This window comes from Schistocerca gregaria, chromosome 2, assembly GCF_023897955.1.
Source record: "Schistocerca gregaria isolate iqSchGreg1 chromosome 2, iqSchGreg1.2, whole genome shotgun sequence".
NCBI classification, from domain to species: domain Eukaryota; kingdom Metazoa; phylum Arthropoda; class Insecta; order Orthoptera; family Acrididae; genus Schistocerca; species Schistocerca gregaria.
Genome location: NC_064921.1, coordinates 659,378,252 through 659,391,447, shown reverse-complemented (window position 1 = coordinate 659,391,447; position 13,196 = coordinate 659,378,252). Strand labels below are relative to the sequence as shown.

Below are 13,196 nucleotides of genomic sequence, written 5' to 3'. Positions count from 1 at the left end.
GGCTGCGAAGCGTCTCGTCGTGTTCTGCAGGAGCGCACGTTCACTGCTCTGGAAGAGAGCATAGCGTGACGGTGTGCGGCTCATGATGCTAGCGGCGGCAGAAACACTGTAGCATGAACAGAGCAGGTGGGAAATGGTTCTCTGGTGAGGCGAGATAGGAATTCCAGAATAGTGCACCCGAAGAGAGAGCGTCGGGGTTTGAAGAAGGTGAAAGGACATACTTTTAGTGCGGAGGAACATGCAGCGTCACAAACGATGGTTGGGAGCTGACCTCCGAAGAATCTTCTCACCGGAAGTGCCGGAGCGCCTTTCCCGCTGAAAAGCAGAGACGTGTTTCTGTTTGGCGGGGTGTTAAGGACGAAGCAGGGGAAATGCAACGTTCCAGAAAATCTTCTGAAAAGAGTATGAGTTTTAGGTGACTGGCTGGCAGATTCATGACCCACGCAGTGGGAATAATGTTTTTGTAATGGCCGCTGGGATTTGTCGTCTGAGCGCAAAGGCAGACGCCGCATATTCGGCAGAGAGTAGCGGACTTAGCTATCGATCGAAGACACTTCGCTGGCGAGAGCCACAGTGGAGAAGCTGGTGGCTAAATTTGGAGACGAGTTGCTTTCAACACAAGGCGCACATTATGTCTTTGTGACAGAGCTGTTATTCTGTTTGATCGAGCAACGATTCTTTTGCTCTGTGTGAAGTCTGACACACAATGAAGTGCTTGTCTACAGAAGAACCCGTGAGTCGAATTTCTGTTCCAGGCTAGTGAGCATACAAAAATCTTGACTCGTGTTCTGTCTTGTAATGAGTAATTTTAGCCCTAGGAGATTCCGGACGGCATATCGCGTCCACTGAGCGGGCAGAGAATTGCAGCTACGCCACTTACATCATCTACACAACGGCCAACGCTCCAACGAGTAGATCACTGGTCCAGTACAATTGCTGTCGGTGCTTAAATACGAGATATGCGCACTCCACTTTTGGCGGATAGGGAAAAACTCAGAGTAAACGTATTCAGTGAAGTGCCATAAAGGGTGTAGATCGTCTGTTTCTCATCGTAATCAGTATCAACCAACTTTGTGTCCATCTAATAACGGGGGGGAGAGGGGGGGGGGGGTGCCGTCTATAGTCAAACATACGTTCTGAAAATCTCGAAATTGCATGTAAGTTAGAATGCAAGATTGCGTATTTTATATTTGAACAATTTTTGAACTCTATATGCTTTTGTTGAGAATAAACAAGTCACAGTATCCCATTGTGATTCATTGTAGTAGGATCCCGATAAGAATGGTTCGTTTGATGTGCCAAACTGTAACGAAGAAGAGCCACAGCACAATACTTCGTTTCATATAAATTCCTGGGTGTAGGTGGTCAATGGCCGTGTCATTTTAATCGTTTGTAGGCGCGAGGATCCCACTGAGGGGAAAACATAAGGCCGCTGTACAGACACACGCTGCGTGGTACACACATCACGGGAGTTTACATATTTACGAAGAAAATGGCTTGTTGCTGTTTTCTCTCAGGTGATACATAGAAAACACCAGCACTGTGCTCAAAGTATCATCGATACAAAAAGTATGCCCGTTATTTTCCGACTATGGCCTTGTAAGACGAAAAGTGGTTCACGAAATAAATCAGTAGTGTACAACATCCATACTTTGCCACTTTCATGATGAACTCAGGATCTGTGCAGTTTGAAGTGTAAATGATATCCAAAGTAGAGAGGCACATTGAGAGCGTGACACAGTCGTCTTGTTTTCAGATGAGATTTGCTCACGTCCTCCAATGTGGTCAGCAGCGGCAGTGGCATGGGGTGAATGCGGCTGATGTGTTTCTCATTCTAGGGTGCCACACACAAGGCTTCAACTAAATGTCTGATGTGCTCTCCTTTTTATCGCAAACTCCGAGTCTCTGGCGGAAGGAATTTCAACAGGACGTGTATTTTCGTATTTATTTACATCATCAATTTTCCAAATTGATACAATTACTTTTATATCAAACATTAAAGGGTATATTTTTGTATCCCGTTTGGAAGGCGGCGCGTGGGTAGCAGCAGGAAAAGGTGATACACGTCGGTACTGCAGGAAAGTAAAAGTGTTTACTGGTGCAAGAAGAGTAATACTTAACTTTGTACAAGTGAGCCCGGTCTCAAGCTGAGCGTAGTGTCCCGGCCGTCGGCTCCTGATGAAATGAGTTGAGTCTACAGTGGTGTTCGTAGAGATGAACCGTGCCTGCTAGAGGGCGCTGTCGTCGTTGTCTCGTAACAGTGCCAACTTAACTTACTCCGTGGCATCGTAGCTATACACACCACATATATTTTATGCAGTATTCTAAGTGTACTGTGCACTCCCTGAAAAAGCGTTTTCAATAAAGTGTCAGCGTTTCTTACATTGAGGAAGCTCTAAAAGAATACAGCGAAAGAAAGTACAAATAACTGTATTTCCTCAGATAATTCTCGATAGGTAACTGGTCGTATGTCGAACGAAATCCTTAAGTGTCCATAATGTGAGGTTTGGAGACAGAAACGCTCCAGATTTATATCTCTAGCGGGTGTAAGCTATCCCAATACAATCCCAGTCTCTCTTACTCGAAAACGTTAATCTTTGTGTAACCAGTATCGTTTGAGTAGTGTCAGTTCGATTTTAGCTGACGTATATTATCTACTAAACAGCCAGCATGTCAGCCTGAAGCTTCAGAGACTTGAAGGAGTCTCAGCAGTAAGGGCTGCGAAAAGATATCTCTCAATATTCATGAAATGGTGAGGTGTTTCACAAACACAGCACACACCTGAGACTTCAATGTCTATTTTTCATGTTCAGCTTTCCAAAAGTGTGAACACTGGAGGCATGGCCTCGTTGAAGATATGTCACCCGCAGACCAATTCAAAATGATCGATAAACTACTGGAACTGAATTACTTATCTTGGTCTCTATCGACTTTGAGGATCATGTAAGACGTCTCAAACTGTTATCAGAAGCTTGAGCTACTTGCAGCCAGATATATCGCACTCCCAGCCTTCGTGAGAATTGTATGAACTCATCCAATCTTTATTTCTAGAATTTAACAGGTAAACATGGTATCGCATACCATACAGCTTTCACAGTTTTGGAATGAAAGTGTAGAAACTTACGGTTGTTGTGAGAAGTAGAAAATAATTTCGTCCAGCCATAACCTATGGGGCAACGGCCTTGCCGCAGTGGGCACACCGGTTCTCGTTAGATCGCCGAAGTTAAGCGCTATTGGGTGTGGCTGGCACTTGGATGGGTTACCATCCAGCCGCCATGCACTGTTGCCATTTTTCGGGGTGCACTCAGCCTCGTGATGCCAATTGAGGAGCTACTCGACCGAATAGTAGCGGCTTCGGTCAAGAATACCATCATAACGACCGGGAGAGCGACGTGGTGACCCCACGCCCCACCTAACCGCATCCTCCTCGGACGATGACACGTCGTCCTGGTGGTCCCGGTAGGCAACTCGTGGCGTGAAGACGGGGTGCTTCTTCACAACTGATGGATCTTTGATAGCTCTGGAAGAAGCTTCATCAAACTCTAACCTATGGTATGTTAGCTCATTTTATTACACAAATGACCAAAAGATTGACATACTCAGGATTGTTGTATAATTTACAAGTGTCACTGACTAGCAAAGCGTTACTTTGCAATTATTGACAAACTGTTCTCTAGCAGTAAAACAGGCAACATTTACGAAAGTAAATTTCATCGGAAACTTTAGGAACTGTCGCTGTCTTTCACGATGATGTTGACATCTATGGTCACGAATTTGTCACAGCTGTTACATATTAGGCTCTTTATTCACCTCAGCGTTAGGGCACTGCCATGCTTGAGAGAGCGCGCGTGTCTTCCAGAGCACCTCCCGTTGGTTGTTGCAAATTGCAGCGAGGCCCCGCTAATGTCTGTGATATCAATGTGCGCTGCCGACTTTGGTGTGGCACCACCACCTCTGGGCAGATACCATACGAGTCGTATTTGCCACTTCCTGTATAACATTGTGAGATATTAATTCACACAGTTCTCAACACTTCTTTCGCTTTCAGAAAAAAATAAGCCTTTCAGGACAGAGTTAATGAATGAATTACAAAAAGACATCATATGAAGAGGAAAACGACCAGACAAGGACTTAGACTAAATACCACAACTGATATCCGCACAGTGGTAAAGAACACTGCATTACTGTCACGTATCTCTTTACGATATCAGTTCATACTTGGGCCACTGTTTTCCAGTCACATTTGTGTGGAGTAGAAATGTGTACTTGAAGAGAAAGCTTCGCTCCCCCGTAGCGGTTCAGGTCTCCTTTGTTGGCAGAGGGCGTTCTGCGAATCTCATCAAGTCAAGCACGCCTCCCTGTTTGTTCGGCAACTTTCGCGGAAGCCAGGCTGTAGCCCACTGCTCTGCCATTGTGTGAAACCAGCCTGAGCTCGTCGCTGTGTCGGACAGTGAACTCCGTGAGGGCCTTGGCACCCCGTGGAGCTAATATGAGAACGGAATTTTTGCTTTCCTGCACTGACTTCAAAGGGCCCGCAACAGAGGTGCTTCGGTCCAAAAATTTATTTCATCCGCTGGGATTGCGTCATATCATCGTATGCCGCGCATGGGCAACTCAATCAACATAACACAGCATTAGTCAATTGCTAACCCCTTAACTGTAAAGTGTGAGTCTCGTATGCAAATTGTGGAAAATCTGCTGTCCTTTCTCCGATTCTTTGTATATTTTCTCGTATTTATCATTTTTAATATGAGCAGTAGCTTGGAGTGGCCCCTCCACGTCGAAGTTTTGCAAGGTTGGAAGTTGGTCAGGAGGAGGGAAGTTTGGGCATTCGGGTTGTAACAGTGGACGAGCGGTAGAGATTCAGCGATGGAACCTGAATGGTAGCTGACGCCTTTCTGGGACTATTTAACACACTTTAACGATCTTGAGGAGATGTAAGTTTTTACTATCGGAGGAAGGGCAGTTTGTAATCTGAGAAACTTGCATTTCTTATGTTTTTACTACGGAAATTGTGTTGCTGATTTAATTTAAATTTGTACTTTGTCCCGATAAGCTCGGGAGATAAAGATATCTTGAGTCCTCATTCTCCATGTGGTCTCTCTTTCATTTGGTGCCTCAAAGTATAAGAATCAATTTTTTGTCAATGTAATTCGCAAGTCAATTAATATTGTTCAACTTTTAAAATTGTTCTGCAATTTTCCTGGTTAGGCGACGCATAAAAAAGAATATAGTCAGGTACGCTACAAAGCTGTGATCAGCTGTGTCGGAGCTCTCTTTGTGCGCAAGTACAAGGAAATTTTATGTTATTTTTAGGAAGCAACGAGCATTGCACACACTCGGCTTAAGTGACATGATGTTGTTCAGTAGCTCTTACAAGAAAATGAAACTTAGAAAAGATTGCAGCATTTACATGAGTTCCTTAGGAATTATTTTATGAATTACTACTTCCTTCCCTATAAATGATGAGGAATCCTGTTTGCATTTGCATATGACGTCAGTTATTAAAGTATTATTCGTTGTGAGCTATATTCATCTAATCTATCCTGTAACGTAACGAACATTGATTTGGTACACTCTCCACATTTGTTTAGACAAATGTTGGTCTGATCCCCCAATCCCCATCTCAAAAAATGCGATACAAAAATTAGTTAATAGACAATAACACACAAAAAACAGTTTAACGCTCACACTTGGAGCACAACGTTTAAAAAAATTTAAATATGGCGGACCGTGAAAACAGCAAAACCTGAACGCCATGATAAATCCTAGGATAGATAGAGACAGAGGGGCATCAATTTTATCATAAAAACAATAGGCATTGCGCACGAGACGATTACAGTACATTATACATTAGTTACAAAGAATAGGCACATATGAGACTGAGTACTAGAGTGCTTAACGTTTTGAGGAACTCATGAGTTAGCACTAAGGACTTAGTGAAAACTGTGACTCAGTTAACACTGGTTATTTCTTAAAATTGTTAACTCTTCAAGGAATCCTTGACAGTGTATTAGATGAGCACTCAAGCGGCGCCAGTACTTCCTTCTGTAAATACACTTCACATATCATGCAAAATGAACTTATGGTCTGTATTTAGAAAGTTTAAAATTAATGCTGCCTCATACATTTTGTGCTGTATGAGTGACAGATATCAGAGATAATACAGTGCTCCGGTGCACTGCCAGTAGCTGGGTCTCGCCTTGCCGTTACTTCTCCTTCAGCCCTCCCCTCTTCAGCGCATCATTCCACAGTGAAGTATGTGTTTTCCAATCCACACTCCATTCACCAGCGTCAAGTGGGCCGTACTTAATTCCACATACCGAGCTCCCAAAAATGCTGTGATAATGACGTGTCGAAGCGTTTTCCCTCCCTCCACCATGCCCCTGGGCATAGGACAACTTGCAGCCACCTCAGGCAGGCGCAGTGGATGGACCACCTCAGTCATCCCTCTCTTTCCCACCTCCCCAGTGTACCCTTCTGTCTCTGCCACGTTAGCACTCTCCCAATTGTCCACACCGCTACATAATGATTACGGCCAGCCAACTTGGACCTGTAGCCTGATTTTTCACCTGCATCACTTAACACGCTTACCTGTACCTCTGCCACGTGCTTTGTTGTATTCCGTACCCCCGCCCCCTTCCAAATTGTCATTTGTTGTCAATTGAACATGTCACAGACGCCAAATTGGGTCAATCCTCAGTAGTGTTGCTTATTATGGAGCTGTGTGATTAAAGCTCTATTATTCTTACAGTGATTTTAAAATGAGTTAACTAGATTGCTTGCTAAAAACGCTCTTAAATTAAGTGTGGAAGAAACATCAAGCAGTTAGGCACACATCAACCAAAATACGTATTAATGTCCCCACGTGATGATAATAAAACACAACTTTTCCTTAACTCGTTCTGCAAAAGGTTGTGAGAAACACTCAGTTAAGAAAAACAAAAGATATTTTGTTTCTGTTTATTTGATGATGGATTGTGAACAACAGTCGGATATAAGAAACTAAACTATTTAAGTGAACGAATTAAGATGCTTGAGGAAGGTGAACTACATTTAGAAAATAGTTGCAACTACAAAATATTTGGCACCATTAACACTAATTCAGAGTTTAAAAAGTCAGTTCACAAAGATCATGAATTAGTTTTAAAGAACAGATACATATTAAACAGGGTAGTGGAGTGGTTAACATTTTGAGGAACTAAGGACTCTAAAAGTCGGAGTCGGCTAGGGGTGGCAATTTCTTAGAGCAGTTGTCTCTTGTAAGAAATACTGAAAGTGTGTTAGAGGACCATTTAATCGGCGCTAGTATTCCCATCTGTAAATATACATCACACAGTATACAACATTAACTTTCAGACTGTATGTACCAACTTGACATTGAGGAAGTGATTAAATATATTAACGCTGCCACTGGTGTTTCCGTGAAGGGCAGAAGAAACGACAGTATTAGATGAAAAAGTCAATTTGTCATTATAGTACAGAATGTTAAGGGAAAGGAACCCAGTGAGAGATTCTTTTCCATTGACATACACGACAAAAATTAAGATTAAATGACAACAATTTCTAACAATTGCATTACAAAGATTATTTAGTTTTTATCTCGGCCTCAGCAACGAAAATGAGCGTGAACCGACACTGCACTCTTGCCTTTCAGCTAATCAGCCTCGAGATCAAAATGTAGGCACACACATAGTGCTTCCTGGTGATGCTTTCTGAGACTGCCTTTGAAAGCAATGTGGCAGCCCCTGACCCCCACCATTGTATCTAGATTAGTGAGTGACTGGCCATCCCACACAAACTGGAAAACCAGTATTGGAGTTCACGCTAGGTTCCAGCACAATCTAGGAAACCTGTTGTTACATCATTACTTAGGCCTTGTGGAAGATGATAGTCGACATTCTTGTGAGTTTCCAAATTTGATGTATAAGGAGTGTTCAAATGAAAACATACGAAACGTCGTTAAGAACCACACTGGATGAAATTTGCATATGCTGCTTTGGGATAGTGCACTGACTATCAAGAAGAACAACAAGGGTTACTCGCAGACACATTGCTTCAGCTCCATGATAAGGTGTGTCCACGCGTCTCTATGGCCACACAAAGTGTAATGGGCAAGTTCAAAGTTCATGTGGGAACAGTTTGACTATCCGCCTTACAGCCGGGACATGTCACTCAGCTACTTCCATGTATTTGATCTCTTGATGGAAAGCTCTTCAAATCAGACGACAAACTGAAGGACACAGTGCAAGACTGGTTACTATCACAGCCACAGTTATTCTGGGAACAGATAACCATTTGGCTCTTGAGCAAAGATAGCTGTGCTCAGCTTTCTGGTGATAACTCTTCAATAAAAATGCAATACGATTACATCCTAACTATATCTGCAAATAGGCCAAAGATAATGGCTTTCAAAGGAAAGAGTCCAGTCAGGCCAAAAACAATAATAAACGAGCAAATTTTAGAAATGTATACCACTTCAATGCTTCATTATCTAGTATCTGACATTAGTTTTTACTGTGATAAAGACATTGAAAAGAAAATTAATAAATATTAGGGTAATCCCAAAAGTAAGGTCTCCTATTTTTTTATAAGTTCATAGAACTGTTTATTTGTACAATGGTTTACATCAGTTTACTGCTTGAACGTTAAGCTATTTTTCGACATAATCACCAGTTCTGTAAATTGCATTTTTGTAGAAGCTGTGGCAGTTTTTGTATGCCCATGTCATACCAGCTCGCCGCCATGCTGTTCAGAAAGTTACTAACCTCTTCTTTCACCTCGTCGCAAAAGCTGAATCGCTTTGCGGCCAAATGTTCTTTTAACCTAGGGAATTGGGCGGGGCGCCAAGTCAGGACTATAGGGTGGGTGGGTGATTATGTTCGACTGAAACTGTTGCAGAAGAGCAACGGTTTGCCGAGCGATGTGTTGGCGAGCGTTGTCATGGAGAATGTGTACGCCCTTGCTCAACATCCCCCTTCTCCGGTTCTGAATTGCCCGTTTGAATTTTTTCGGAGTCTCACAGTACCTGTCAGCGTTAATTGTCGTCCCAGCGATTGAGCTCCGACGACGAGGTAAAAGAAGAGGTCCATAACTTTCTGAACGGCATGGTGGCGAGCTGGTATGACATGGGCATACAAAAACTGCCGCAGCGTTTACAAAAATTCCGAAAATGTCGAAAAATAGATAAATGTTCAAGCTGTAAACTGATGTAAACCATTGTAGAAATAAAGAGCTCTACGTACTTATAAAAAATTACGAGACCTTACCCTTGGGCTTACGCTCGTATCAAGCTTTCAACAGAACAATTGGAAGAACTTTGGGAAACTAAAACCAGATAAGAACCACAAGCGAAATTCTGTTAAGTTATGGCTGTACCGACCATTGTATATGGTTCCAAATCATAAAAAATAGAAACATCATGTATACAAAGAGCAGAGGTGAAACTTCCTGGCAGATTAAAACTATCTCTTTCTGGAAACATCCCCCAGGCTGTGGCTAAGCCATGTCCCGCAACATCCCTTCTTTCAGGAGTGCTAGTTCTGCAGGGTTCTCAGGAGAGCTTCTGTAAAGTTTGGTAGGTAGGAGGCGAGGTACTGGCGGAAGTAAAGCTGTGAGGACGGGGCGTGAGTCGTGCTTGGGTAGCTCAGTTGGTAGAGCACTTGCCCGCGAAAGGCAAAGGTCCCGAGTTCGAGTCTCGGTCCGGCACACAGTTTTAATATGCCAGGAAGTTTCATATCAGCGCACACTCCGCTGCAGAGTGAAAATCAGAGATGAAGTTCACGAGATTTGCAAGAGGCTGTAATAAAAGTGATAAAATAAGAAATGAAACAACAAGATCAGATTTAAAAATCTTTTCAGTTAATGACAAGGTAGAAGAGAATATAATGGAATGGAAGGATCGCTTTGGACGAATGACAGAAATAAGTTTCCAAAGAAGATGGACGACTTACTGGCCGACTGTAAAGAGAGAACCAGGTAGACCTCGTAAGAAATGGGTGGATGCGTTAATGATAGAGGCCAGAACAGACGTTTACAACGTGTAATTTTTCGAAAAAGGTGATGATGACGACTGCAATTATAACCAGAGTTTCGTACAGTTTATTTTGAACAACCATCAGGCTAAACAATGAGATCCAGTACAGCTGCAGCGAGAGGGAAGTAGGATTTGCGAGAGTACTCACGGTTGGTGTAGCAGAGCGTCCAGAGGCCTGAGACGGTGTGCTTGGAGAGGTAGTCGCGGTCGCCGGTGCCGTTGTAGTGGGGGTTGGTCATCTTCTCCTCAGTGAGCAGCCACTGGTTGGTGGTGACGGCGACACAGACGACGACCAGCGCCAGCGTGGCGGCCAACGGCGTGAGCACCCAGAGGCAGGCGACGGCCGCCTCAGCGTGAGGCATGGCGGCGCCTCAGCACGGGCCCCCGGCGGCGGCGGCGGGGGCGGCGGCGGCGGCGGAGGCGGCGGCGGTGGCGGAGGCGGCGGCGTCAGCGTCGGCGTGTGCGGCCGCATGGCGGCGCGCTCGCATCGCACCGCCGCGGCGGCGCCTGCCCTGCTCGCGCCTCCAGCCTATCCCACGCGCGTCCACACACCCACCCAGCCGAGCTGCTTGCTAGCCGACCGACCCCCCGTCACGCTGCTCGCAGCCCCCTGCGCTCACCCCTCATACATTCTGTCTCGACAGCTCCCCACCGTTTGTCCACTCCAGCAGCCAACATCTTCAACTGTCTGTCCATACCGGCAATAACGTAAAATTCGCAACACTTACGCTTTATATGTGCCGCACTCCTATTGTCTATAGGAACAATTGTGATAAGACGTATCACTTCGTACTAACATGCTATCGAGGTTAGAGGATATGATGCCAAAGGTATCACTAAACATTAATTATCTATATCGCGATTTTCCGTATCAGTGACGATTCTCATTCTTCTGATAAGCAGTCATGTGCTACAAAACTAGTAATAAAATGTGCGCTAAGTGAAACAGAACCACACTGTGTTACTGACCCAGCACACTCGTTGACCATCGGTTTAAAACAATTTCGCGAATAAAAGTCTCAAAATTCTGCTAATGATTTAGATAATGGACATAAAATGAACACGTGCAATGAGACTATCACTCCGCTTCATCCAAGACTTAAAAAGCAGAAACGTTCTAGATAGTTTTCAGAAATTTTTATTAACACATGAAACGGATTTACCTGCTAATCAGAAACTCTATTTAGTTCACTGTCCTTTTCCTTTTTATCTTCGCATGAATTACAAATATATAGAACAACGACGAATAACACACTTCTCTTCCTCTTTCCACTGATATTGTGCCACCAATTAATATACAAAGTTACTGTTATTCTTCTATTTGTCGTAACGACTTATTGGTCTTGCTACACGGACGCCAGTAAACAGCATCCAGAAGAGGGTGAATTGATCAGCACTTTGCGTTCGGTGCTATTTATCATTGACCCTAGCGCCACTTCATTGGTCCACTTCACAGTGTTTCAGAGTAACAACTTCGTTAGTAAGTATAACTGTTGCAAATTAACTATATCGCTGATGCTCGCTGTGTAAGTTCAGTATCGTCAATCGCAAGAGATTTCCCATACACAAATACTTCCTGAGGTATTTAAATTAATTTTATCTCTAAGCTAAAAATCACAGTTTGCACGTTCTCCTGATTCGATTACAAATTTTTGAACTCTCGGATACTCTCACTCATGTGTTGAGGCCCACATTGTGTACTATAAAATAAGGAAGACACCTAGCTAATGCTTGTGCGTCCTCTGTTCACTTTTGACCAAGAAGGAAGCATAACAGACCAAGTAAAATACGACTCACTGTCTTTTAACACTATGCAACGGAGCTCAGCTCACCATACTGCCGCAAGGGCATTCGTGACCGCTGCTAAAGGAGGAACCATGTACACCCGAAAGACTTATCAGTTGTGCTCCACTTGTGGCTGTTAGTTCAGCTGAAACGGTTTCCACGAAGTAGTCACAGCAGGTGGTCTTCACGATGTGAGCCATTGGTGCTGCTCTCGTTGATGAATCTGAAAAATAAGAGAAGAGATTTGATGAAATATTTGTAGGTGTGAGGGATTATGTTAAATCGTAATTAAAAAACAGGACTGCATCAGTGATAATTGTTACGTGTCTGTGAAATGGAAAGCCATATGTAAAAAACATATTAGTTTTTCTGTATCAGTCGAAACAGCGGAGTGTTTATATTAATAGCAAGGCATCTTAGCCTAAATACGCTATCCTTTACGAAAATGCATGGGTCACTAAAAGCACTCCGCTTAAATGTACTTTACGCCAGATTTTCGCCATCTTTGAAGTAAATGTGTTACAGTAAATAATTTTCACAGCCAGCTTCACGCAATACATTGTTCTCATTTTCTTGTTAAAGTCTTATGTAAAAAAACATCCATCAGAGAGTAGAGGAACAGCTTCAGCTTCAGCAGTACAAATGAGAACCTGCTAAAGCAGTCGTGCTATTGTTATTTTATTCATATTTTCCTTCAACAAAGAGTATGTTATTAATGTTACGTTCTACTTCCTACTAACATTTCCCAACAGTAGAGTTTGTTCAGAGAAAACGAAATACTTTTAGATGTAGCAATCGATATTGTCCAGTTGCAAATAACACAGTTTTTCAAGGACGTATCCAGGCGCAATTCCTATGATACACATGATCATTAACGAAGTATATGTCCTCAACTCTTCTTTCAGTCAGTATTTGAAAGGTGTTAGTACCACTGCTAATAGTCGTAATAATAGTAATGACAATAATAATAATAACAATAATAATAAGTACCTACTTGTAATGTGTGAGACTATGTTGTGAATGATCTAAATATTTTGTTCGGTGAGAGAAAAGTAACAAAAATTCTGAGGTCATAGCTCTCTATAAAGTGTATCTGAACTACATGGTGATCTATAGCAGAGGCAACCAGATTTGTAGGTAATACAGAAAATAAAGTTAAATAATTACCTGACAATAAAAACTAAAGTGGAAAAAAGAGTTTACAGCAAAATTTAAAAAGATGCAATGAAAGAGACAGGAAGGAGCTGATATCAGTGGAAAAACAGCAACTTGTTGCTTAAGTAACAAAAGCAGAAGCAAGTAGTAGGGGAAAGCAGTTCTGGCACACTTTCTTTGTGGGGGTTGTGTACATTCAGGGCCGTTCAGGGGCAAACCT

General features: G+C 43.0%; 1 protein-coding gene across 1 annotated transcript in view; it reads right to left on the bottom strand.

Moving 5' to 3' along the window:
* Positions 1 to 10,398, bottom strand: part of LOC126335926 (uncharacterized) — a 732,352-nt gene extending 721,954 nt beyond the window's left edge. Inside the window, exon 1 of the mRNA XM_049999401.1 lies at positions 10,185 to 10,398. Within this exon, the coding sequence (XP_049855358.1) occupies positions 10,185 to 10,398 (214 nt within the window). The remainder of the gene's footprint in view (positions 1 to 10,184) is intronic.
* Between the last annotated feature and the right edge of the window lie 2,798 nt (positions 10,399 to 13,196).